This window comes from Spermophilus citellus (assembly GCF_964194105.1).
Source record: "Spermophilus citellus genome assembly, chromosome: 2".
NCBI lineage: Eukaryota > Metazoa > Chordata > Mammalia > Rodentia > Sciuridae > Spermophilus > Spermophilus citellus.
The window spans coordinates 203,479,602-203,506,164 of record NC_138183.1 but is presented as its reverse complement, the minus strand read 5'-3'; the positions used below and the strand labels follow the sequence as shown (position 1 = coordinate 203,506,164).

The 26,563-nt window shown below is 35.9% G+C and overlaps 1 protein-coding gene across 6 annotated transcripts in view; it reads left to right on the top strand.

Moving 5' to 3' along the window:
- The window catches only part of SBF2 (SET binding factor 2), a 438,265-nt gene that overhangs the window by 359,591 nt on the left and 52,111 nt on the right, over positions 1-26,563 (top strand). For all 6 annotated transcript variants that reach the window (XM_081280887.1, XM_081280893.1, XM_081280888.1 and 3 more), the window contains exons 23-26: positions 589-716; positions 2,393-2,568; positions 6,355-6,500; positions 21,854-22,049. In XM_081280887.1, coding sequence (XP_081137013.1) covers positions 589-716; positions 2,393-2,568; positions 6,355-6,500; positions 21,854-22,049 — 646 coding nt within the window. The remainder of the gene's footprint in view (positions 1-588; positions 717-2,392; positions 2,569-6,354; positions 6,501-21,853; positions 22,050-26,563) is intronic.

Genomic DNA, 26,563 nt, shown 5'->3' with positions numbered 1-26,563 from the left:
AGTCGATTCCCTCAAACCTAGGAGCTAATCACACATTATTATATTCTGCATATGACTTTCCTCCTTTAGGGAAGTAGAAGCTGTCCAAAGAGAATTTGTGAGTGCTACTTCTTTTCTAGGCCCTCATCTTCATAACCTAATAGTTGATATTTTCCTATTCTTGCTATAATATTTAAACTCCTAAAACTCTTAGGCTTAAGTCTAATCTATCTTCCAAAGACATATATTCATAATATAGCAGCCTTTGCCACATATTGAAACTTTAAAACCTGTTCTATTTTACTTTATCCTTACAATAAATATCTTGGATGTCTTTTCAATAATTACAGATATTTAAAACTAACTGATCTTGTGTAACACATAGTACATGGGGGAGATAGAAAGAATGAGCGCAGGCAGGTTGTGAAGGTTTTCCTCATTCTGGGAAAGGTATATGTCTCAGGAGTGAATTACCATGCAATAAAATTTAGTGATATTCTCAAATCATGTCATTTTCTCTTACTGCATTTCTGTACATTGTGCTCTGCAGAGACTCTAGACATGAACTATAAAGTGCTATTGCTGAGTCTGTGTCCTATCATCCTACAGTTGGTGAACAAACAGTTGTACGGAGCTTCCCCATTGCCTCTATCACTAAGGAGAAGAAGATCACAATGCAGAACCAGCTACAGCAGAACATGCAAGAAGGACTACAGATTACATCAGCATCTTTTCAGGTATAGTTCATACTCTTTGTCTGAAATGCTTGGAACAAGATGTGTTTCAGATTCTGAAAGGTTTTAGATTTGAGGATATTGGCATGGCCTTTACCAATTGAGCATCCCTAATTCAAAAATATAAAATCTAAATCATTCTGAAATTGAAAACTTTTTGAGCATTGAAGTTTCAAATTTTGGAGTGGTTCAATTTCTTATTTATGGTTTAGTTATGCTCAACCTATATTAAGAAAAGAAACCATTATTCTAGTATTTAAAATTTTTTTCTGAGTGGGCATGTTGGCACATGCCTGAAATCCCAGCAGCTCAGGAGGCTGAAGCAGGAGAATAGCAAGTTCAAAGCCAGCTTCAGCAACTAAGCAAGGCCCTAAGCAACTCTGCAGACCCTGTCTCAAAATTTTAAAAAGGGCTATGGATGTGGTCAGTGGTTTAAATGCCCCTGGGCTCAATCCCTGGTACAAAAAAAAAAAAAATATATATATATATATATATATATATATATATATATATATATATATATATATATATATCAACCTAGTGATATTGTAGCTACTTTCTGTGGTCGTGGAGTCAGAATGTCTGGGAAAGTAATCTTCAGATGACTAAACTCATGAATAGTTTCATCCTTCAATTCATGAGTCCCTGGCCAGCCTAGAGTATCAACAGATTATCAAATTTTAGTGTTCTTTGAAACTCAGACACATGAGGGCTCTTTTTCTCTGACAAGTTATATCTCAATTCTTTAGATAAAAATCAATTCCTCTAGCATCTGTTTCAGAAAGAAATGCCCTATGACTGGCTCTTCTATGGAAGAGGTAAAACTCTTGAGAAGTATAACTTGGGCTAATGTACTGTTGGTACTAACTGTGTAATCCCTGATAAAGCAAGGGTTTTTTCCAGGGGACTCTGAACATACCAAAACACAGAACTACTGATACAAACTAATTCCTAGAAGAAGCAATCTTTTCTTAGTTTTTCTTTTTTTTTCAAAGTTCACAATCTATATATCTTTTGTTTTTCCTGTTCTTCCTGCCTTGTCTCTGACTACGCAGATTTCCAATGATTCCAATTCTTACCTTATTTCTTCTAGACAAGGAACCCTCCCCCGTACCCTCTATGTTCATCTCATGAACTGTGAAGCTGTTGATATTTAGACTCCAGACCTTCTTACATTGTCAAGAGTACTGACTATCCCAGCTGCCAAAGAACACTATACTCAAATAATGCCTGTCTATTCTGGTTAAGATTATAGTCAAACTGATTTTTTTCCCCTGGATTTGATGTATCCCTAGGTATAGAGGGACATTATTAGGTCAAATTCCCTATCTAGAACCAGCAGTTAAAAAATAAAAAGGACATGCTTGCTACTTCAGACATTACAAGTTTATTCCTCATCCCATGGTAGAAAAGATAATCTTAAAGAAACCCAACTTCAAAAATCTGATTTTCCTTGCCAGTTAACCATACATGACAAGGTAACTTTTCTGGGCCTTTTTTCACTTTCAAAATTAAAAGCCTGTATTGTACATTATAAAGAGTTCCTACAATCTCCAAAGTCTTGCCATTTAGTTTTGTTATTTTTTTTCTGTATGTTTTGTTTGTTTTGTTTTAGTAATTTGGGGGGATAATTGTCTGGAAATAGTGCTTCTGATATGTTTAATCTCTTTTGTCTCTAGTTGATTAAAGTAGCATTTGATGAAGAAGTCAGTCCGGAAGTAGTAGAGATCTTTAAGAAACAACTAATGAAGTTCCGTTATCCTCAGTCCATCTTTAGCACCTTTGCTTTTGCTGCTGGACAAACTACCCCACAAATAATTTTACCCAAACAGAAGGAAAAGAACACTTCCTTTCGGTAAGAAGAAAGATTGGTCTCTTAATTTCAACCCTCCGTAATTGATTGTCAGAGGAAGTACTTTATGTCCAGGAGTAAAATGATTGCTCTTTTTAATTTCTGTCAAGACCATTGGGCCAAGCTCAAGAAACTATGGAACAGCAGCACTGATATGGGTAACAGTTTTGAAAATCTTAAAAACTATAAGAGGCTTTGACATCCATTGCTCATGATGCATTTTTATGACATGAAATTCTATTTTCTCTTTTTTTCATATTAATCTTTAACTGCCTTTGAACAGCAGCCCTTACATCTTTTATTAATATCCAGACTGAGTGGACAGTTTTGTTTTTTGATCTAGAAACAGGAGTTTTTATTTTTCTTTTTTCTTTTTTTTTATAACTTTATTTTGAATAATTTCAAACTTACAGAAAATTGACAACAGTAGTTCAAAGAATTCTTTACCCAGATTAACCAGTGGTTTATATTTTCATTATATTCATTCTGTGTGTGTGTGTGTGTGTGTGTGTGTGTGTGTGTGTGTGTACATTCATAAAATCACTTCAGGTGTGACTTAATGGATGGTGGTAGTGGTAGTTTGGGGGTTTTGTGTTTTGTTTTGATACTGGGGATTGAATCCAGGGGTTTTTTATCACTGAGCTATATACCCAGTCCCTTTTTATTTTGAAACAGGGGTTTGCTAAATTTCTGAAACTGGCCTCAATCTTGTAATCCTCTTGCCTCAACCTCCTGAGTCACTGAGATTATAGGCATATACCATAGTGCCCAGCTTAAGGATATTTTTTGAAAAATTTTTCCCAGCTAGGGTGACAACCTTTTTATTTTTTCATACTAAAGGCAATTCTTAAAATTTTTAAATTGCTGTATCGTTCTTACAGCTGATAAAACAGCTACATACGTATGATTCATACATATTATATATTATATACACACTCAATAGCTATGTATTTATAACACATTATATATAAATTTTTTAACCTCTATATTAACATACAAAATGCCCTTTAGCCTTGAACATCAATATACATTTTCTAAGAGAAAAAAATCATTATCTCAACCTAGATATAGTAAACAACCAAAAAATTTCTCCAGGTGCAGTGACGCATACCTTTAATCCCAGCAACTCAGGAGGCTGCAGCAGAAGGATCATAAATTTGGGGCCAGACTCAGCAACTTAGAGACCCTTCTTAAAATAAAAAATGAAAAGAGCTGGGGATGTAGCTCAATGGTAGAGTGCCCCTAGGTTCAATCCCCTGCACTGTACAAAAAACAAAAAAGGAAAGAAATGTAATTAATGTAAAACTTTTACCTAACACACAGTCTGTATCCAAGAGTGTAATGACTCTTCTTTATTGCTATTTTGTTTGTTTGTTTTTGTTTTCTGATTCAGAATCCAATCTAGGATCAAGCATTGCATTTAATTGTCATATGAATCCTTATTTTCTGACAAAAATTTTTAGAAATCAATATTGAAATTTTCATCAGTTTTAACTCTTAGAAAATAACAATTGATTTAAAATTCCCTACCGTTAGTGATAAAATATAGAACCTGATTTTTTACTTCACTCACCATTAATAACCTAGAATATGGGCATCTGCTGGCACAAATTACATATTAGAATGAGCTTTGCAGGCTTTTTGCCTGAAAGTTAAGTAGATTGGAGATATGGAAGATTTGAGGTTCCCAGCAGTATGTCATTTTCCCAAATGCATAACTAGCCACCAGTATTACATATAAGTGAAGGGGACCATAGATAGCATGAACAGTTTCCTCAGGATTTATAACAGTAAGTAAAGCATTTTATCTCAGCCCTGCAGGGTCACACAAAACAATCCTGCCTATGATCTTTGTTATCCTAGCCCTCAGTGGAAGAAGCAATGCTTGGCATAGTGTTTTAGAAATGCTATACAGGGGCTGGAGTTGTAACTCAGTGGAAAAGTACTTGCCTAGCACATGTGAGGCACTGGGTTCAATTCTCAGCACCACATATAAATAAATAAAATATAGATCCATCAACAACTAAAAAATATTTTTAAAAAAGAAATACTATACAAACTCAGAAATATGTGCATGTGTGTATGTGTGTGTGTGTGTATGTGTATGTGTATATATATATGAGTTTCAGAAATATGTAACTGTATCAAGCCTGTTGTACCAGCTCAAGAGATATATAACAATTTAAAATTTTAAGAATTGAGCCAAGCATGGTGGCACATGCCTGTAATCCCAGCAACTCAGGAGGCTGAGGCAGGAAGATCACAAGTTCAAAGCCAGCTTCAGCAACTTAGCAAGGCCCTAAGCAATTCTAAATAAAATACAAAAAAGGGCTGGAGATGTAGCTCAGTGGTTGAGTGCCCCTGAGTTCAATCCCTGGTACACCCCCCAAAAAAAATTGCCTGTGTGTATGAAACAAAAGCTCTAGCTGGAAAAAAAAATTCAGAAATACCATTGAGTTTAGGTTATACCTGAAAAAAATTGCAATACCGGTATTTTATGATTCCCAGCAGTTATCTTAAGCATGTTTCATGTTTCATAATCTCCAGGTTTGCACTGCAGGTAACTAAAATGGTCTGGTAAATCTATTTGACAATAAAAGAATCCGTATCATTTTCATAGAATGACAAGAAAATTCAGAAAAAGAATTCTTTATCAGAGAAGAACATAATCAAGAACAATCTTACTTAAAATCTTCTTCTCTATCTGCTTAATGAGGAAATTGCTTCTTTAGTTAATTCACTAGAGTATAAATACTCTGGATTTTCTATCAGCAAGAAAGGGAAAGCTATTTGATTAAATAAAATATTTTTAGGTCCAAATAACTTACATCTTAGTTTCCCTCTAATTAAAGCTGATTCTGAAAAGAATATTCAAGTGTCTGTTTCTTTCTTTTCTCCTCTCAAAAGGGGAGCATTCTTATATCTTATAAAGCCTACAGCTAATTTGAGGTAGGACATCACATGTACACACTTAAAGCATTTAGGAGATAAGTCATGGAGACAATCATGCTAAGTGAAATAAGTAAATCCCAAAAAACCAAAGGTTGAATATTTTCACTGGTATTTGGAAGCTAATCCACAATGGGTGGGGAGCAAGGCAAAGTTCAGTAGATTACACAAAAGGGGAATGTAGGGAAGGAGAGGGATAGGAAAAAGAAAGATAGTGGAATGAATCTGACATAATTTTTCTATTACATATATGAATATACCACAGTGAATCTCACTATCATGTACATCCATAAGAATGGGATCCTAATTAGAAGAAGATATATTTCATGCTTGTATAATTACATCCAAATGGATTCTTCTGTCATTTATAATTAAAAATAACCAATCTTAAAAAAAAAAAAGGAAAAGAAGCCCAAAGTGCTGCCAACTGTAATTGTCATATGACCTCAAAAAATGTCTTAATTGGCAGAGAAGGGGTCAGGTTGGCTTTCCAAGTAGGGAGACTTCTGCAAGCATAATTTTGTGGGACTTTGGTGGTATGGAGAATCAGAATGGGTTCAGGCTGTACTTAACCAAAAAAAGGCTACCCCAGGGAGTTTAGATTTAGGTGATAAGCAGTTTTTTTGCCTAAGTGTCCTCCTGATGACAGTAGAGTCTTATATGAAGTTTGTCTACTGCCACATCTAAAGAAGGAGAAGCTTAACAAAAGTATGTATAATACAGTAGACTGTACATATGGCTGTGGGAACAGAGAAGAAAAAATTTGAGCTATGTAGGTGTCAAAACTATAAGTATACCTTTATATTAAATTGACATTCTCCTTGATTTTATTACTTGTAGCACTTTCTCAAAAACAATTGTGAAAGGTGCCAAAAGGGCAGGGAAAATGACAATTGGGCGGCAGTATTTATTGAAGAGGAGGACAGGAACAATTGTAGAAGAGAGAGTAAATCGTCCTGGATGGAATGAAGAAGATGATGTATCTGGTATGTTAAGAACCATTTTTCATGATTTAGTTTTTCTATTCTTATTTGAATAAGAAACAACAATGTAGTTGCACTTAACCTTTTTAATTTTTTAAATTAATTTTTTATTTGTTTTAACTAGTTATACATGACAGTAGAATGCACATATACTTTGATATATCATACATACATGGGATATAATTTCTCATTTTTCTGGGTATACATGTTGTATAATCATATTGGTCATACAGTCACATATATACATAAAGTAATAATGTCTGTTTCATTCTACTGTCTTTTTTATCGTCACATCCCCTGCCTTCCCCTTCTTTCACTTCCCTCTACCTAATCTAACACTATTCTTTTTTTTTTTTGCCTTTATGCATGTACTTTGTTTGTTGTTGTTGTTGTTGTTTTGTATTACAGTTCTTTTTTTCCCCTTATACCATCTCTTTTCTTTATTGATTTTATTATTTTTTTAAATATACAACAACAGTGGAATGCATTACAATTCTTATTACACATATAGAGCACAATTTTTCGTATCTCTGTATATAAAGTATGTTCACGCCAATTTATGGCATTATATATGTACTTTTTTTCATTACAATTCTTAAAAAACATTTATACCACAGTTTTTGTATCTCTGTTTGTATATAAAGTATGTAGACACCCAATTCAAGTCTTCATACATGTACTTTGTATAATGATGTCCATCACATTCCACCATCCTTGCTAATCCCCTGCCCACTCCCTTTCCCTTCCACCCCTCTGCCCTATCTAGAATTTATCTATTCCTCCCATGCTTTCCCACCCTTCCTCACTGTGAGTCAACCTCCTTATATCAGAAAAAAACATTCAGCATTTGTTTTTTTAGCATTATATTCTCCCACACCATCCATTTATCTGCAAATGCCATGATTTTGTTCTTTTTTAATGCTGAGTAAAATTCCATTGTGTGTATGTGCCACTTTTTTTTTTTTTTGATCCATTCATCCACTGAAGGACATCTAGGTTGGCGCCACAATTTAGCTATTGTGAATTGTGCTGCTATAAACATTGATGTGGCTGTGTCCCTGTAGTATGCTGTTTTTAAGTCCTTTGGGTATCGTCCCAGGAGAAGAATAGCCAGATCAAATGGTGGTTCTATACCCAGTTTTTCAAGGAATCTCCATACTGCTTTCCAAATTGGCTGCACCAATTTGCAGTCCCACCAGCAATGTATGAGTGTGCCTTTTTCCCAACATCCTCGCCAACACTTATTGTTGTTTGTCTTCATAATAGCTGCCATTCTGACTGGAGTGAGATGATATCTTAGAGTGGTTTTGATTTGCATTTCTCTAATTGCTAGAGATGATGAGCATTTTTTTATACATTTGTTGATTGATTGTATATCCTCTTCTGAGAAGTGTCTTGGCCCATTTGTTGATTGGGTCATTTATTTTTGGGTGCTTAGCTTTTTGAGTTCTTTATATACCCTAGAGATTAGTGCTCTATCTGATGTGTGAGGGATAAAGATTTGCTCCCAGGATGTAGACTCTCTGTTCACCTCACAGATTGTTTCTTTTGCTGAGAAGACACTTTTTAGTTAGATTCCATCACATTTGTTGATTCTTGGTTTTAATTCTTGTACTATAGGAGTCTTATTAAGGAAGTTGGGGCCTAATCCCACAGGATGAAGATTAGGGCCTACTTTTTCTTCTATTAGATGCAGATTCTCTAGTTTAATTCCTATGTCCTTGATCCATTTTGAGTTAAGTTTTGTGTATGGTGAAAGATAGGGGTTTAATTTCATTTTGTTGCATATGGATTTCCAGTTTTCCTAGCACCCTTTATTGAAAATGCTAATTTTTCTCCAGTGCGTGTTTTTGGCACCTTTGTCTAATATAAGATAATTGTAATTTTGTGTGTTAGTTTCTGTGTCCTCTGTTCTGTACCATTGGTCTACTAGCCTATTTTGGTGCCAATACCATGCTGTTTTTGTTACTGTTGCTCTGTAGTATAGTTTAAGATCTGGTATAGCGATACCACCTGTTTCACTCTTCCTACTAAGGATTGCTTTAGCTATTCTGGGTCTCTTATTTTTCCAGATGAATTTCATGATTGCTTTTTCTATTTCTATGAAGAATGCCACTGGGATTTTGATCGGAATTGCATTAAATCTGTATAGTACTTTTGGTAGTGTGGTCATTTTGATAATATTTATTCTGCCTATCCAAGAGCAAGGTAGATCTTTCCATCTTCTAAGGTCTTCTTTGATTTCTCTTTTAGGGTTCTATAGTTTTCATTGTAAAAATCTTTCACCTCTTTCATTAAGTTGATTCCCAAATATCTTTTTTTTTTTTTTGAGGTTATTGTGAATGGGGTAGTTTTCCTCATTTACTTTTCAGAGGATTCGTCACCGATATACAGAAATGCCTTTGATTTATGGGTGTTAATTTTATATCCTGCCACTTTGCTGAATTCATTTACTAGTTCTAGAAGTTTTCTGGTGGAGTTTTTTGGGTCTTTTAGATATAGAATCACATCATCAGCAAATAGTGCTAATTTAACTTCTTCTTTTCCTATACACATCCCTTTGATTTCTTTTGTCTGTCTAATTGCTCTGGCCAATGTTTCAAGAACTATGTTGAATAGAAGTGGTGAAAGAGGGCGTCCCTGTCTTGTTCCAGTTTTTAGAGGGAATGCCTTCAATTTTTCTCCATATAAAATGATGTTGGCCTGAGACTTAGCATAGATAGCCTTTCTGATGTTGAGATATGTTTCTGTCATCCTTAGTTTTTCTAGTGTTTTTAATATAAAGGGATGCTGTATTTTGTCAAATGCTTTTTCTGTGTCTATTGAGATGATCATATGGTTCTTATCTTTAAGTCTATTGACGTGATGATTTCTGTATGTTGACCCAACCTTGCATCCCTAGGGTGAATCCCACTTGATCATGGTGCACAATCTTTTTGATATGTTTTTGTATTCGATTTTCCAGAATTTTATTGAGAATTTTTGCATCTATATTCATTAGAGATGATGGTCTGAAGTTTTCTTTCTTTGATGTGTCTTTGCCTGGTTTTGGGATCAGGATGATATTGGCCTCATAAAATGAATTTGGAATTACTGCCTTTTTTTCTATTTCCAGAAGTAAATTGAAGAGTATTGGTATTAGTTCTTCTTTAAAGGCCATGTAGAAATCGGCTGTGTATCCATCCAGTCCTGGGCTTTTCTTGATTGGTAAGCTTCTGATGGCTTCTTCTATTTCCTCACTTGATATTGGTCTGTTTAAATTGTGTATGTCTTCCTGACTCAATCTGGGCAAATCATATGACTTAAGAAATTTGTCGATGCCTTCAAAGTCTTCTATTTTATTGGAGTATAAGTTTTCAAAATAATTTCTAATGATCCTCTGTATTTCTATAGTGTCTGTTGTGATATTACCTTTTTCATCATGTATACTGGTAATTTCAGTTCTCTCTCTCCTTCGTTAACATGGCTAAGGGTCTGTCAATTTTATTTATTTTTTAAAAGAACCAACTTTTTGTTTTGTCAATTTTTTTAATTGTTTCTTTTGTTTTGATTTCAGCTCTAATTTTAATTATTTCTTGCCTTCTACTGCTTTTGCTGCTAGTTTGTTCTTTTTCTAGGACTTTGAGATGTAGTGTGAGGTCATTTATTTGTTGACTTTTTCTTCTTTTAAGGAATGAACCCCATGCAACGAATTTACCTCTTAGTACTGCTTTCATACTGTCCCAGAGATTTCATATGTTGTGTCTGTGTTCTTATTTACCTCTAGGAATTTTTTAAATCTCTTCCTTGATGTCTTCTGTAAACCATTTTTCATTCAGTAGCATATTGTTTAGTCTCCAGGTGATGGAGAAATTTTTATTTTTTATTTTGTCATTGATTTCTAATTTCATTCCATTTTGATCTGATAAAATGCATAGTAGTATATCTACTTTTTTGTATTTGCTAAGAGTTGCTTTGTGGCATAGTATATGGTCTATTTTAGAGAAGGATCCATGTGCTGCTGAGAAAAATGTGTATCCACTTGATGCAGGTTGAAATATTCTATATATGTTAGTTAAGTCTAAGTTATTGATTATGTTATTGAGTTCTATTGTTTCTTTATTCAACTTTTGTTTGGAACATCTATCCAGTGGTGAGAGAGGTGTGTTAACATCACCCAAGATTATTTTTTTGTTTTTGTTTTGTTTTTTTTCTTTTTTTTATTTATTTTTTTTTTATTGTTGGTTGTTCAAAACATTACATAGTTCTTGATATATCATATTTCACACTTTGATTCAAGTGGGTTATGAACTCCCATTTTTACCCCATATACAGATTGCAGAATCACATCAGTTACACTTCCATTGATTTACATATTGACATACTCATGTCTGTTGTATTCTGCTGCCTTTCCTATCCTCTACTATCCCCCCTCCCCTCCCGTCCCCTCCCCTCTTCTCTCTATACCCCCTCTACTGTAATTCATTCCTCCCCCTTGTATTATTTTTCCCTTTCCCCTCACTTCCTCTTGTATGTAATTTTGTATAACCCTGAGGGTCTCCTTCCATTTCCATGCAATTTCCCTTCTCTCTCCCTTTCCCTCCCACCTCTCATCCTTGTTTAATGTTGGGCTTCTTCTCGTGCTCTTCTTCTCTAGTCTGTTCTTAGTTACTCTCCTTATATCAAAGAAGACATTTGGCATTTGTTGTTTAGGGCTTGGCTAGCTTCACTTAGCATAATCTGCTCTAATGCCATCCATTTCCCTTCAAATTCTATGATTTTGTCATTTTTTAGTGCAGAGTAATACTCCATTGTGTATAAATGCCACATTTTTTTTATCCATTCGTCTATTGAAGGGCATCTAGGTTGGTTCCACAGTCTTGCTATTGTGAATTGTGCTGCTATGAACATCGATGTAGCAGTGTCCCTGTAGCATGCTCTTTTTAGGTCTTTAGGGAATAGACCAAGAAGGGGAATAGCTGGGTCAAATGGTGGTTCCATTCGCAGCTTTCCAAGAAATCTCCATACTGCTTTCCAAATTGGCTGCACCAATTTGCAGTCCCACCAACAATGTACAAGTGTACCCTTTTCCCCACATCCTTGCCAGCACTTGTTGTTGTTTGACTTCATAATGGCTGCCAATCTTACTGGAGTGAGATGGTATCTTAGGGTGGTTTTGCTTTGCATTTCTCTGACTGCTAGAGATGGTGAGCATTTTCCCATGTACTTGTTGATTGATTGTATGTGCTCCTCTAAGAAGTGTCTTCAGGTCCTTGGCCCATTTGTTGATTGGGTTATTTGTTATCTTATTGTCTAATTTTTTGAGTTCTTTGTATACTCTGGATATTAGGGCTCTATCTGAAGTGTGAGGAGTAAAGATTTGTTCCCATGATGTAGGCTCCCTATTTACCTCTCTTATTGTTTCTTTTGCTGAGAAAAAACTTTTTAGTTTGAGTAAGTCCCATTTGTTGATTCTAGATGTTAACTCTTGTGCTATGGGTATCCTATTGAGGAAAATTTGGAGCCTGACCCCACAGTATGTAGGTCGTAGCCAACTTTTTCTTCTATCAGATGCTGTGTCTCTGATTTGATATCAAGCTCCTTGATCCATTTTGAGTTAACTTTTGTGCATGGCGAGAGAAAGGGATTCAGTTTCATTTTGTTGCATATGGATTTCCAGTTTTCCCAGCACCATTTGTTGAAGATGCTATCCTTCCTCCATTGCATGCTTTTAGCCCCTTTATCAAATAGAAGAAAGTTGTAGTTTTGTGGGTTGGTTACTGTGTCCTCTATTCTGTACCATTGGTCCACCCTCCTGTTTTGGTACCAGTACCATGCTGTTTTTGTTACTATTGCTCTGTAGTATAGTTTGAAGTCTGGTATCGCTATACCACCTGATTCACACTTCCTGCTTAGCATTGTTTTTGCTATTCTGGGTCTTTTATTCTTCCATATGAATTTCATGATTGCTTTCTCTATTTCTACAAGAAATGCCGTTGGGATTTTGAATGGCATTGCATTAAACCTATAGAGAACTTTTGGTAATATCGCCATTTTGATGATGTTAGTTCTGCCTATCCATGAACAGGGTATATTTTTCCATCTTCTAAGATATTCTTCAATTTCTCTCTTTAGGGTTCTGTAGTTTTCATTGTATAAGTCTTTCACCTCTTTTGTTAGGTTGATTCCCAAGTATTTTATTATTTTTGAGGATATTGTGAATGGAGTGGTTGTCCTCATTTCCATTTCAGAGGATTTGTCGCTGATATACAGGAATTCCTTTGATTTATGCATGTTGATTTTATATCCTGACACTTTGCTGAATTCATTTATTAGCTTTAATAGTTTCTTTGTAGACCCTTTTGGGTCTGCTAGGTATAGAATCATGTCATCTGCAAATAGTGATAATTTAAGTTCTTCTTTTCCTATTTTTATGCCTTTAATTTCTTTCGTCTGTCTAATTGCTCTGGCCAGTGTTTCGAGAACTATGTTGAACAGAAGTGGTGAGAGAGGGCATCCCTGTCTTGTTCCAGATTTTAGAGGGAATGCCTTCAATTTTTTTCCATTCAGAATGATGCTAGCCTGAGGCTTAGCACAGATTGCTTTTACAATGTTGAGGTATGTTCCTGTTATCCCTAGTTTTTCTAGAGTTTTGAACATAAAGGGATGCTGTACTTTGTCAAATGCTTTTTCCACATCTATCGAGATGATCATATGGTTCTTATTTTTAAGTCTGTTGATGTGGTGAATAACATTTATTGATTTCCGTATATTGAACCAGCCTTGCATACCAGGGATGAATCCTACTTGATCATGGTGCACAATTTTTTTGATATGTTTTTGTATCCGATTCGCCAGAATTTTATTGAGGACTTTTGCATCTAGGTTCATTAGAGATATTGGTCTGTAGTTTTCTTTCTTTGAAGTGTCTTTGTCTGGTTTCAGAATCAGGGTGATGTTGGCCTCATAGAATGAATTTGGAAATTCTCCCTCTTTTTCTATTTCCTGAAATAGCTTGAAAAGTATTGGTATTAGTTCCTCTTTAAAGGTTTTGTAAAACTCTGCTGTATACCCATCCGGTCCTGGGCTTTTCTTAGATGGTAATCTTTTGATGGTTTCTTCTATTTCCTCAATTGATATTGGTCTATTTAGGTTGTCTATATCCTCCTGACTCAATCTGGGCAGATTATATGACTTAAGAAATTTATCAATGCCTTCACTATCTTCTATTTTATTGGAGTATAAGGATTCAAAATAATTTCTGATTATCTTCTGTATTTCTGAAGTGTCTGTTGTGATATTGCCTTTTTCATCCCGTATGCTAGTAATTTGAGTTCTCTCTCTTCTTCTCTTCGTTAGCATGGCTAAGGGTCTGTCGATTTTATTTATTTTTTCAAAGAACCAACTTTTAGTTTTGTCAATTTTTTCAATTGTTTCTTTTGTTTCGATTTCATTAATTTCAGCTCTGATTTTAATTATTTCTTGCCTTCTACTTCTTTTGCTGTTGTTCTGCTCTTCTTTTTCTAGGATTTTGAGATGAAGTATGAGATCATTTATTTGTTGGTTTTTTCTTTTTTTAAGGAATGAACTCCAAGCAATGAATTTTCCTCTTAGAACTGCTTTCAATGTGTCCATAGATTCTGATATGTTGTGTCTGTGTTTTCATTTAACTCTAAGAATTTTTTAATTTTCTCCTTGATGTCTTCTAAAACCCATTGATCATTCAGTAACCTATTGTTCATTCTCCAAGTGATGCATGATTTTTCCTTCCTTCTTTTATCGTTGATTTTCAGTTTCATTCCATTATGGTCAGATAAGATGCATGGTATTATCTCTACTCCTTTATATTGTCTAAGAGTTGCCCTGTGACATAATATATGATCTATTTTTGAGAAGGATCCATGTGCTGCTGAGAAAAAAGTGTAACTGCTTGATGTTGGGTGGTATATTCTATATATGTCAATTAAGTCTAGGTTGTTAATTGTGTTATTGAGGTCTATAGTTTCCTTATTCAACTTTTGTTTGGAAGATCTGTCCAGTGGTGAGAGAGGTGTGTTGAAGTCTCCCATGATTATTGTATGGTGGTCTATTAGACTCTTGAACTTGAGAAGAGTTTGCTTGATGAACATAGCAGCACCGTTGTTTGGGGCATATATATTTATGATTGTTATGTCTTGTTGGTGTATGGCTCCCTTGAGCAGTATGTAGTGTCCCTCTTTATCCCTTTTGATTAACTTTGGCTTGAAATCTATTTTATTTGATATGAGTATGGACACTCCTGCTTGTTTCCGCAGTCCATATGAGTGATATGATTTTTCCCAACCTTTCACCTTCAGTCTATGTATATCTTTTCCTATCAAATGCGTCTCCTGTAGGCAGCATATTGTTGGGTCTTGTTTTGTGATCCATTCAACTAGCCTGTGTCTCTTAATTGGTGAGTTTAAGCCATTAACATTTAGGGTTATTATTGAGATATGGTTTGTTCTTCCAGCCATATTTGTTTATTAATGTTACTAAACCTGATTTGTTTTCCTCTTTGATTATTTTCCCCCCTTTACTGTCCTACCTCCCATTGTTGGTTTTCATTGTTATTTTCCATTTCCTCTTCCTGTAATGTTTTGCCAAGGATTTTTTGAAGTGATGGTTTTCTAGCTGCAAATTCTTTTAACTTTTGTTTATCGTGGAAGGTTTTAATTTCATCTTCCATCCTGAAGCTTAATTTCACCGGATACACGATTCTTGGTTGGAACCCATTTTCTTTCAGTGTTTGAAATATGTTATTCCAGGATCTTCTAGCTTTCAGAGTCTGTGTTGAAAGATCAGCTGTTAACATGATTGGTTGACCACTAAATGTAATCTGCTTCCTTTCTCTTGTAGCTTTTAAAATTCTCTCCTTATTCTGTATGTTGGGCATCTTCATTATAATGTGTCTAGGTGTGGATCTCTTATGATTTTGCACATTCGGCGTCCTGTAGGCTTCTAGGATTTGGGATTCTGTCTCATTCTTCAAGTCTGGGAAGTTTTCTCGTATTATTTCATTGAATAGATTGTTTATTCCTTTGGTTTGGAGCTCTGTGCCTTCCTGTATCCCAATGACTCTTAAGTTTGGTCTTTTAATGTTATCCCATATTTCTTGGATGTTCTGCTCATGGTTTCTTAGCAGTCTTGCTGAGCTGTCTATGTTCTTTTAAAGTTGAAATACTTTGTCTTCATTGTCTGATGTTCTATCTTCTAAGTGATCTACTCTGCTGGTAGTATTCTCAATTGAGTTTTTAAGTTGGTTTATTGCTTCCTGCATTTCTAGGATTTCTATTTGTTTGTTTTTTGTTACCTCTATCTCCCTGTGTAATTGATCTTTTGCTTCTTGGATTTGTTTATGTAATTCATTGTCAATGTGATCTTTCATTGTCTGATTTTGCTGTCTCATGTCTTCCTTGAGACTCCAGATCATCTGAAGCATGTATATCCTGAATTCTTTATCTGACATTCCATCTGTTGTAGCTATTACCTCTTCTAGATTTGAGTTGACCTGCATTGCTTGTGGTCCTTTCTTTCCTTGTCTTTTCATACTGCTCGCGTTTCTTTCTGCTTGGTGAAACTGTTGTGTTTTTGAAATTTTCCCTCTATTTATTTATATTGCTCTTGTATAGTTGAAAAATCTCCCTTGCAGGGCAGGTAGTGGCTGTGGTCCTCCTCCAATTGGGGTGATCTGTCTACCACGCTGGCAGGCCGCTAGGTCTGCTCTGCCGGTCGGTCGCAGGTCCGCCTACCGTGCAGGCGCGTGGGGCAGCTCTGTCACTCCGCAGGTTGCTGGGCCTGACCTGCCGGTGGGTCACAGGTCCCCCTACCTTGCAGGTGCTGGGGGGGGTGGCTCCGCCCCTCAGCAGGCCGCTGGGCCTGATCTGCCGGTGGTCACAATTCCGCCTACCTTGCAGGCACTGGGGGAGGGGGCGGGCCTGCCCCTCAGCAGGCCACTGGACCTGTTCTGCTGGTGGTCACAGCTCCGCCTACCTTGCAGGCACTGGGGGAGGGGGGCGGGCCTGCCCCTCAGCAGGCCGCTGGACCTGTTCTGCTGGTGGGTCGCAGGTCCGCCTACCCTGCAGGTGCGTGGGGCAGCTCTGTCACTCTGCAGGTTGCTGGGCCTGACCTGCCGGTGGGTCGCAGGTCTGCCTACCTTGCAGGTGCAGGGAGAGGGGGTGGCTCCACCCCTCAGCAGGCCGCTGGACCTGATCTGCCGGTGGTCACAGTTCCGCCTACCTTGCAGGCACTGGGGGAGGGGGCGGGCCTGCCCCTCAGCAGGCCACTGGACCTGTTCTGCTGGTGGGTCGCAGGTCCGCCTACCCTGCAGGCGCATGGGGCAGCTCTGTCACTCCGCAGGTTGCTGGGCCTGACCTCACCTAAGATTATTGTGTTATGGTCAATTTGACTCTTGAACTTGAGAAGAGTTTGTTTGATGAACATAGCTGCACCATTGTTTGGGGCAAATATATTAATGATTGTTGTGTCTTGTTGGTGTATGGTTACCTTGAGCAGTACGTAATGTCCATCTTCATCCCTTTTGATTAACCTTGGCTTTAAGTCTACTTTATTTGATATGAGTATGGAAACTCCTACTTGCTTCCACAGTCCATGTGAGTGGTATGATTTTTCCCAGCCTTTCACCTTCAGTCTGTATATGTCTTTTCCTATCAGATAAGTCTCCTGGAGGCAGCATATTGTTGGGTCTATTTTTTAATCAATCTGCTAGCCTATGTCTTTTGATTGGTGAGTTTAAGCCATTAACATTTAGAGTTATTATTGAGACATGGTTTGTATTTCCAGCCATATTTATTTTTGTTATTTTACTTGAATTGGTTTTCCTCTTTGATTAGTTTTTCCTTTAGTGTCCTACCTTCCTTTGCTGATTTTCATTGCTGTTTTTCATTTCCTCTTCATGAAATATTTTGCCAAGGATGTTTTGTAGTGCCAGTTTTCTAGCTATATAGTTTTCTTGTAACTTTTGTTTATCATGGAAGGTTTTTATTTCATCTTCAAATCTAAAGCTTAATTTTGCTGGATACAAGATTCTTTTGGTTGGCACCCATTATCTTTCAGAACTTGATATATATATGTTGTTCCAAGATCTTTTAGCTTTAAGGATCTGTGTTGAAAAATCTGCCGTTATCCTAGTTGATTTTCCCTTATACGTAATTTGATTCCTTTTTCTTGTGGCTTTTTTGTTTCTCTCTCCTTATTCTTTATGTTGAGCATTTTCATTATAATGTGCCTTGGTGTGGGTCTGTTGTGATTTTGTACATTCGGAGTCATGTAGACTTCTTGAATTTGGATTTCCAATTCATTCTTCATGTTTGGAAAGTTTTCTGATATTATTTCATTGAATAGTTTGTTCATTCCTTTGGTTTGGACCTCTGTGCTTTCCTCTATCCCAATAACTCTTAAATTTGGTCTTTTTATGTTATCCCATATTTCTTGAATGTTCTGCTCGTGGTTTCTTATCATTTTCACTGTGTGGGTCTATGTTCTTTTCAAGATTATTGACTTGATCTTCATTGTCTGATGTTCTATCTTCTAAGTGGTCTTCTCTGTGATACATTTCACTTTTAATTTGGTTTATTATTTCTTTCATTTCAAGGATTTCTGTTTGGGTTTTTTGTATAACCTCTATCTCCCTGTTGAGGTGATCTTTTACATCTTGGATTTGTTTGTGTAGCTCATTGTTAAAGTGATCTTTCACTGCCTGTATTTGTTCTCTTATGTCTTCTTTGAGATCCCAAAACATTTTAACCATGTATATTTTGAAATCTTTCTCTGTCATTTTTTTCTGCGATAGCTTCCAATTCTTCTAATGATGTGTTGTCTTGATTTGTTTGTGGTACTTTCTTCCCTTGTCTTTTCATGTTGCTCATGTGTCTTCCTTTCCAGCTCTGTGGATCTGGTGTGTTATTGTTTTTACCCTATAGATTTGTAGTGCTCTTGTAGGGTTCCAAGATCTCTCCTTTGTGGGAAAGGACAATGTTAACAGACCAATATCAACAATACTTAACCTGCTCAAATGGCAATCCGATCTGATAGCCATGCCCACCACAAAATGGCGAGGAAGGTTTTCCAAGATGGAGTTGGTCTGCTTCCACTGCCGGGGTGTCTGGTGATGTAGGGGGAGCTGGGCCATGACCTTGTGCTGTGGGTGGGTAGCAGTCGAGTGACCGGTGTGGGAGTGGCACACAGTCTGGAGTTCTGCAGAGGTGCTGATAGGTGTTTCTGCTTAGCTGCTCGTGAGCCGTGTATGAGCTAGAACTGTGGGCTTTGGGTCCGGAGTCTGGAGACGAGTTACTCGAGCTCAGAGGCTCTGATTTTTGCACGGGTAGTCGCAGCCCTGGTGATTTCTGCAAAAATCCACTGGCCCCTGGAGATCCAATCTGGAAACTGCCCCCACCTAATATGGCCAGAATGATGAGCCAAGATGGCAGCCGTCTGCTTTCAGCACTGGGGTGTCTGGTGAGGTTGGGGGAGCTGGGTGATGGCGTTGTACTGTGGGTAGGTAGCAGGTGAGTGACCTGCATGGGAGCAGAGCGAAGTCTTGGCAATCTGCAGATGTGTTGATAGGTGATTCTGCTAAGGCAATCGTTGAGTCTTGCATGAACTGGAACTTCGGGCTTTGGGTCCTGCTCGAATACTGAGGCCCCAGAGTCCTGCGCGGGGTCACAACGTGATTTCTGCAGAGAGTAGCTGTATAGGGGTCCTCTAACATTCTCAGAGATGCAGTATTCCGAGTAGGTGAGATCTGGATCACAGAGCAACACAGAATGCTGCCTCCCTCAGGTCCACCATCTTGAAACTCATGCACTTAACCTTTGATGTACAAAAATCTAGATCTTATGAGAAGACTGAAAATACCAAGTTATCAGAACTGAAAAAAATATAATCATTTTCCTCATATTCTGTTATTTAGATAATATTTTATTAAATTATACTTCTTTACTAAATTTATACATTGACATTTTCATATGGGTCTTATAAAAAGGAGTTAGAAGGAAACTCCACTGCATAGAAAATTTGGGTACAGGGTACTCCACTGTACTTTATTCTAACATAATAAGAATAAGGAAGTAAAGATATTGAATATTCAAAGTTAAAGATTGGGCTTTTGATAAAAATATTTGTGAGTCCTCTTAATCAAAAGGGAGACCTAAGATGAAGGAATTCTTAGGTGATAATAAAAAATATCTGCTAAATATTTAAAAGAATTCACAGGCTGGGGCTGGGACTCAGTGGTAGAGCGCTTGCCTCGCACATGCGAGGCCCTGGGTTTGATCCTCAGCACCACATATAAATAAAAATTGAAAAATAAAACAGATAAAAAATATTTTTAAAAAATATAGTTGAGGTAGCCAATATAATGCTTAGTTGGGAAAACCGAAGAAAGCCAGTAGCCAAATATCAAATTGACTGATTTTTTTTCCTGTGTAACCCAATATCTATATACTATAGAATTAATACTACAAAGAATCTGATATAATGTGGGAGGGATGTCATTACATGATTTTCCTATCAAAATTTTAGATCCACTTAGTGATTATACAATAACTACTACCTGTAACAGTAACGACAACATTTTAAAAGAAACCTTGTCTTTAGGGAGAGCTCTGGCTAAAAGGTCTCCATTTCAATTTACTGGGATAAAGAACTTATGTAGTTTTATGTGTCTGAATGCATGCCCTCCCTATATGAGAAGGTGTGCTTACGTTCTTCCTCTGGGGGCAATGTAAAGATCCATCATTTCGTTACTGAAGTGACCGTTTGATGGAACCCTGGCCTTCTCACAGTCATATGTAAATCCATAAAAAAATTACTGTTGCCCATCCTGATGACTTTTCTAATTCAAAGATTTTATGATTTCATGGAACAAAAAACATTCTTGTTAACTGGGCACAATGGTTTTGCACCTATAGTCCCAAACATTGAGGAGACCAAGACAGGAGGATGGTTCAGCCCAGGAGTTCAAGGTCAACATAGGCAATATAGTAAGACCCTGTCTCAAAAAAACAAACAAATAAACAAAGAAGTATTATTCTATGATAATTATTTCATGAAAAAAACAAATTGTGTAATGTTCTTTGCTCCTCTGAAAATTAAAGGCCAACATAAAACTAGCACTTGATTATCTTCCATTGCAAAGTTCACAGATTGAAACGCAAAGTCTTATTTTTGCAGGGGTAGCTGTTGGTTTTCATCCTTTTTTTTTTTTCTTTTTAATTTTAATGGAAGAAAGCCATCTCTTTTCTTTACACACTGGTACTTTGAGTATATTTCCATAACCTTCAATAGTTTTATTTGACATCTCTCCCTTTAAAAACAAACAGAAAAGTAAAGTAGGATAGTTATTAACATGGATTTTTATCTTTTTTTTCTTTCTTTCTTTCTTTTTTTTTTTTTTTTTTTAGAACATACAGTATCAGTTCGGAATATCTTTTGTTTTTAATCCTCCCTTAACATACTTGATTATTGAGTAAATTCTTTCACATCTAAAATCGTAAAGAGGTCTGTAACCATGATTGCAAAACTGTGAGGGAGTTTTTCATGTACACCACATCATCCAACAAAATAAAAAAAAATTTTCAGAAAAGAACTATAACTTCCTTATACCACTCTAAGGGGGGAAAAAGGTTCTTCCCTCTAGTGAGCTTCTGCTTACTCTAGAAATTTCTAATAAAATTTATGCTCTGAAAAGTAAACTGAAACCCAAATGATGAATTTAGGTAATAATCTTTCCTACTAAAGATAAACTTACTGACATGACAGTTAACTTCTGACAACATTTGGGTATTTTTATAGTCATATATAGAAATCACTGCAGTTTGGCATTAATGAGAAGATTGATTAAAAATAGAAAAATATTGGCAATTAATTCAGAATTATTATTTTTAGAAATTACTTAAATGCTATTATTCCTCTGACATTTTCTAGTTAACTGAATTACTACTATTCGTTTCCTTACTGTACACTGCTATTTTAATTCATGTTTATTTATAATTCCTCATAGAAGTTACATGGTTTAATTTATGATATACATAATACCTAAGCTCTAATGTAAAGATTCTTTTCAAAATTAAGTTTTGAATCCTAGCTGAGTGCAGTGGCAGCAATTTGGGAGGCTGAGGCAGGAGGATTGTGAGTTCAAAGCCGGCCTCAGCAACTTAGTGAGGCCCTAAGCAACTCAGTGAGACCCTGTCTCAAAATAAAATACAAAAAAGGGCTGAAGATGTGGCTCAGTTAAGCACCACTGGTTCAATCCCAAGTACAAAAAAAAATTAATAATAAATTTAGAATTTTTTAATTTGAGTTAATTATTTCTTCAAACCCTGTTGTTGCCATTATAGTTTCAGATGATAGTGAACTCCCGACAAGTACCTTGAAGGCTTCGGAGAAGTCTACAATGGAACAGTTGGTGGAAAAAGCTTGTTTCAGAGACTATCAGCGTTTAGGTTTGGGAACCATAAGTGGCAGCTCCTCCCGATCAAAACCGGAGTATTTCCGAATCACTGCCTCCAACAGGATGTATTCACTGTGCAGGAGGTAAGTATCAGTGGGCTCCAAAAAGAAACCTTTCCTTTCTTCCTGTTTGAGTCATCAATGGGCTGTTTACATCTGTAATCCAGAGATAAATAAAAGTGCCAGAAAAGAGAGATAAATATTTTAGAGATACTTTTTATGCAGAATGAAAAAGCATATCATTGGTATTCTTAAAATACGTGTATCACCAAAAAGTGCTGTGCTAGGTCAGACAGTGAAAGACAAAGTGTTTATCTCCTCTATGGATATCCTTTATGTCTCTCTTCCCAGTTTGGTTTTTTTCTAGCATGCACAAAGATAACATGAAGCAAGGGGCTGGGATTGTGGCTCAGTGGTAGAGCACTTGCCTAGCACGTGTGAGGCACTGGGTTTGATTCTCAGCACCACCTGTAAATAAATAAATAAAATAAAGGTCCATCAAAAACTAATAAAAATATTTTTTAAAAAAATACAACATGAAGAAAGAAAAGGATGTGCTCAGACACATGAGCAAAGTAAAGTGAAGTCTGCTACAAGCCTAGGATCCCAAAACCTTTTCTGTAAAAGGACAGATAAAATAATTTCAGGTTTTGAACTATAAAGTCTCTTATTGTAGCCCCTTAGCTCTGCGACAGAAGCGACATTAAAGAATGAGTGGATATGACTGGCTTTGGCCCACAGTCTGTAATTTGCTAACCCAGGTGTAGGCACAGCTTTTGTATGCTGTCTAATTCGAATATTTATTAAATTATATTAATAATATAAATGAACACATTTTTTTCTATTCTTGTTGCCTCTTGCTGCTTTTCAAATGTTAGGCTCTGTTTCATTCTTTACTATAAGTAAATATATATTTTCTAAAACTATATTCCACCATTCTACAAGTTCAGTCACTTTCATCTCCTGGTAAGTCGTTTTCTTTTATGTATGTATATATTCCTGCTTGGATTAAATAGCTTCAAAGCCACTTTGTAAATTTTAAGCCTTGTACATATTTTAGAAAATTGTCTTCATGTTACTATTAGTTTCAGCCCTGCTGCTCCAAAAGAACTATAGGTATGGCATTTTAAATGGCAACTTAAATGTACAAATACCAGTGTAACAATTGAGAAACTAATTGAGAATATAATTTGAGATTGTGGACAAAAAAACATTTTGCATGAAGTACTAAAAAGTTGGGACTAAATATGCAGCAATTTTTCTGAGATTCTTATTTCTCTTTGTAGATAGGTATCAGTAGTGTTGTCAGGATGTGATGTCCTGATGATTGGGAAGCTTGCTATCAGGATTATGCTCACCAGTGAGAAAAGAGATTTTATTTATTATTTTAGTCTGTCAGAAGCAAAGTAAAATCTTAATAGACAATTTATTAGAAGACCTGTTATAAAAACATTTTTGACAGTGTAAAATATATATCTATCAAATTGTTAGAATGAAATAGAATAACAAATAAATCATAAGAATGCATGAAAAGAAAGAAAAGGAAACATAGGACAAACAGAATACAGGTAGTAAGATGGTGAATTTATATCAATAATTGTAAATATTTAAATATTTAAATATTTTCATTAAAGAAACATAAAACCTTTAATAAAAGCTGTTATCATATAAACATCAAAGTATAAATCTTTACTTTAAAGTATAAAGCATTACTAGGAATAAAGAAGATTAACAAAAGATTCATTTCACACACAGAAATTCATTAAGACTAAGAAGAGTTTATTTCTTTACAGAAATACAGAATTGGCTTAACATTGAAAGTAAGCCTCAGAAAGATCAGTAGAGGGAAGGGAGCAATGGGTGGGGTGAGAGGAGAGGAAGGAGAGGTGCTGAGGACTAAATTAGAACAAGATACATTCCATGCTTTTATAATTATGTAAAAATGAATTCTACTGTCATATCTAACTAAAAATAACCAATAAATAAAAAGAAAGTGAGCCTGGAGGCGTGACTCAATAGTAGAGTGGTTGCCTGCCAAGCACAAGGGCCTGGGTTTCTCCCTAGCAAGAAAAGTCAAGGGAGAAGGAGATAAAGAGGCAGATCAGTCAGTGTATCTGACTGTATTTGGTACTTTAACAAAATTAAAAAGAAAAAATATGTAATAAGGTTTTATATATAGGAAAACATTTTATAAGATGTAATATACACTTATGATTTTTTTAAAAAGAACTGAATAAAATCAGACATAAAGGGATAGCTCCTTAATCTGTCTTATAAACCTTATAGCAACACTTACTTAATGGTAAAAAGCTTTTCCTCTGAGATCAGATAACAAGGATGCTCTCTATCACCACTTCTATTCAGTGTTGCATTTGAGGTCCTGGGGAGTGAAAAAAGAACTAGAAAAATAAATGATAAAAGGATAAAGGTTGAAGAGAAAAAATAAAGTTGTCATTAGTCACAGGAGATCCGAATGTACATGTAGAAAATCTGAAGGAATCTACAGGTAAAGTAGGTTACTGGTATAAAGTCATTCTAGTAGTCATGTATGTATCCAAACCAAACCATTGAAAAATGAAATTTTAAGATGATGCTATTTGATATTTTAATGATGCTGTTTACTGATACTATTTACAGTTGCACTAAGAAGCATCAAATGCTTAGGAATAAATCCAATGAAAGATGTGCAACACCTCTATATGGAACACTCACAATAATATTGAGGATCATTACAGCTCTAAATAAATAGATATTTCATGTTTTAGATTCAAATATTCAATATTTTCATACTTGTAAGTTCTCCTAAAATTGGTCTATAGATCCAATGAAATCACAACTAGAATCCTAGCAAAAGGTTTTTGGAAATTGAAAAGGTGATTCTAAGAGTTATGTAAGAATACAGAAGGCCAGGAGTAGTAAGGATAGCCTTACAGTATAGTACTACAGTATATCAAGACTTTTTGTAAAGCTTCAGTAATTAAGATAGTATGCAGTTAGCACAAGGATGGACAAACAGACCAGTGGAACAAAAGAAGGGATATAGCAACAGCCCAAGATTTGTCTTGGTTTAGGGTAAAAGTTGCACTTAAGAGCAGTGAATGGAAAGTTGTCAATATATGGTGCTGGAGATATAGATATAGATATGGATTAATCTTTATCCCAAGCTTATAATGTAAACAAAATCAATCCCCATTAACCTGTAGATCTGCATATAAAAAATTAAAAGTTCCTGGCTGGGTGCAGTGGCACACACCAGTAATCCTAGAGGCTCAGGAGGTTGAGGCAAGAGTATTGCAAGTTCAAAGCCAGCCTCAGCAATTTAGCTAGTCCCTAAGCAGCTTAGCAAGACTGTCTCAAAATAAAAAGGGCTGGGGATATGTCTCAGTGGTTAAGTGCCCCTGAGTTCAATCCCTGGTATAAAAAAAAATTAAAATTAAATTAAAAAGTCCTAAAATATAGAAGAATATCTTTATGACCTTGAGGTATAGAAAGATGCCTTAGGACAGGAAAAGCATTATCCATAAAGAATTGATAAATTAAGGAGTGTTGTATACTAGATTAAAAGGTGATTCTAAGAATAAGAATAAAAGGCAATAAAAATGTCAGGAGACTTGAACAAACACAAAAGAGAATATTTTGGTAGTAAAAAAATAGTATCTGAAAAGACACTCCACTTACTAATCTTCAGATAACTAAAAATTAATATCCCAGTGAGATAACTATATAAACCTGCCAAAATGGCCAAAATTTAAGACTGACAATACACAGTGCTAGTAAAGATGTTGAGCAATTAGACTCTCACTTATTACTGTTGGGACTGTAAATTGGGTAAACAACTTCAGAAAGTTACCTGGTAGCATCTACTAAACATTGAAGCAGCTACTTAACATGTTCATAACCTATTACCCAAAAATTCTCTCTTAGATAGAGTAGAATTTGTAACAGAAATACACATGTGCTCCTAACAGATGTCTATAAGAATGTTCATGGCAATGTTATTGTTATTATTACTACATGTTTGGGGGGAGTGGTTTCTGGGGTTTTTGGTTGGGGTTTTTGTGGGGTTTGTTGCTGTGAATTGAACTCAAGGCCTCATGCATAAGTATGCACTCTACCACTGAGCTACACCCCCAGCCCCTGCAACATTATTCTTAACAAAATCAATATATTTTCACAAACTGCACAAAAATCAACATAAGGACAGAAAAATAAATAGTAATATACTATACAGGAATGAAAATGAATAAATTATATCTTTATATAGTAATATGGGTGGATTTCACAATATTAAGCAAAAGAAGCCAGAACAAGAGAACAAATTCCATTGATTTCTTTTATCTGGAATTCAGAAATGGACCAAATCTATCCATATTGTTAGCAATCAGGAAAGGTAATCTTTAAGGAAGAGAAACAGTGATTGGGATGAAACACAGGGGGTCTTCTTAGATGCTGATAATGGTTCATTTTTTGACATAGGTGTTAGTGGCATGAGTTTCATTTTTGTGTTAACCGTTCGTTAACCGTTCATGTGAGCTATTCCTTGTTTTAAAAATTTCCACGGCAGCTTTTGAAGCCCAGTCTATCCCGTGAGGCTTATT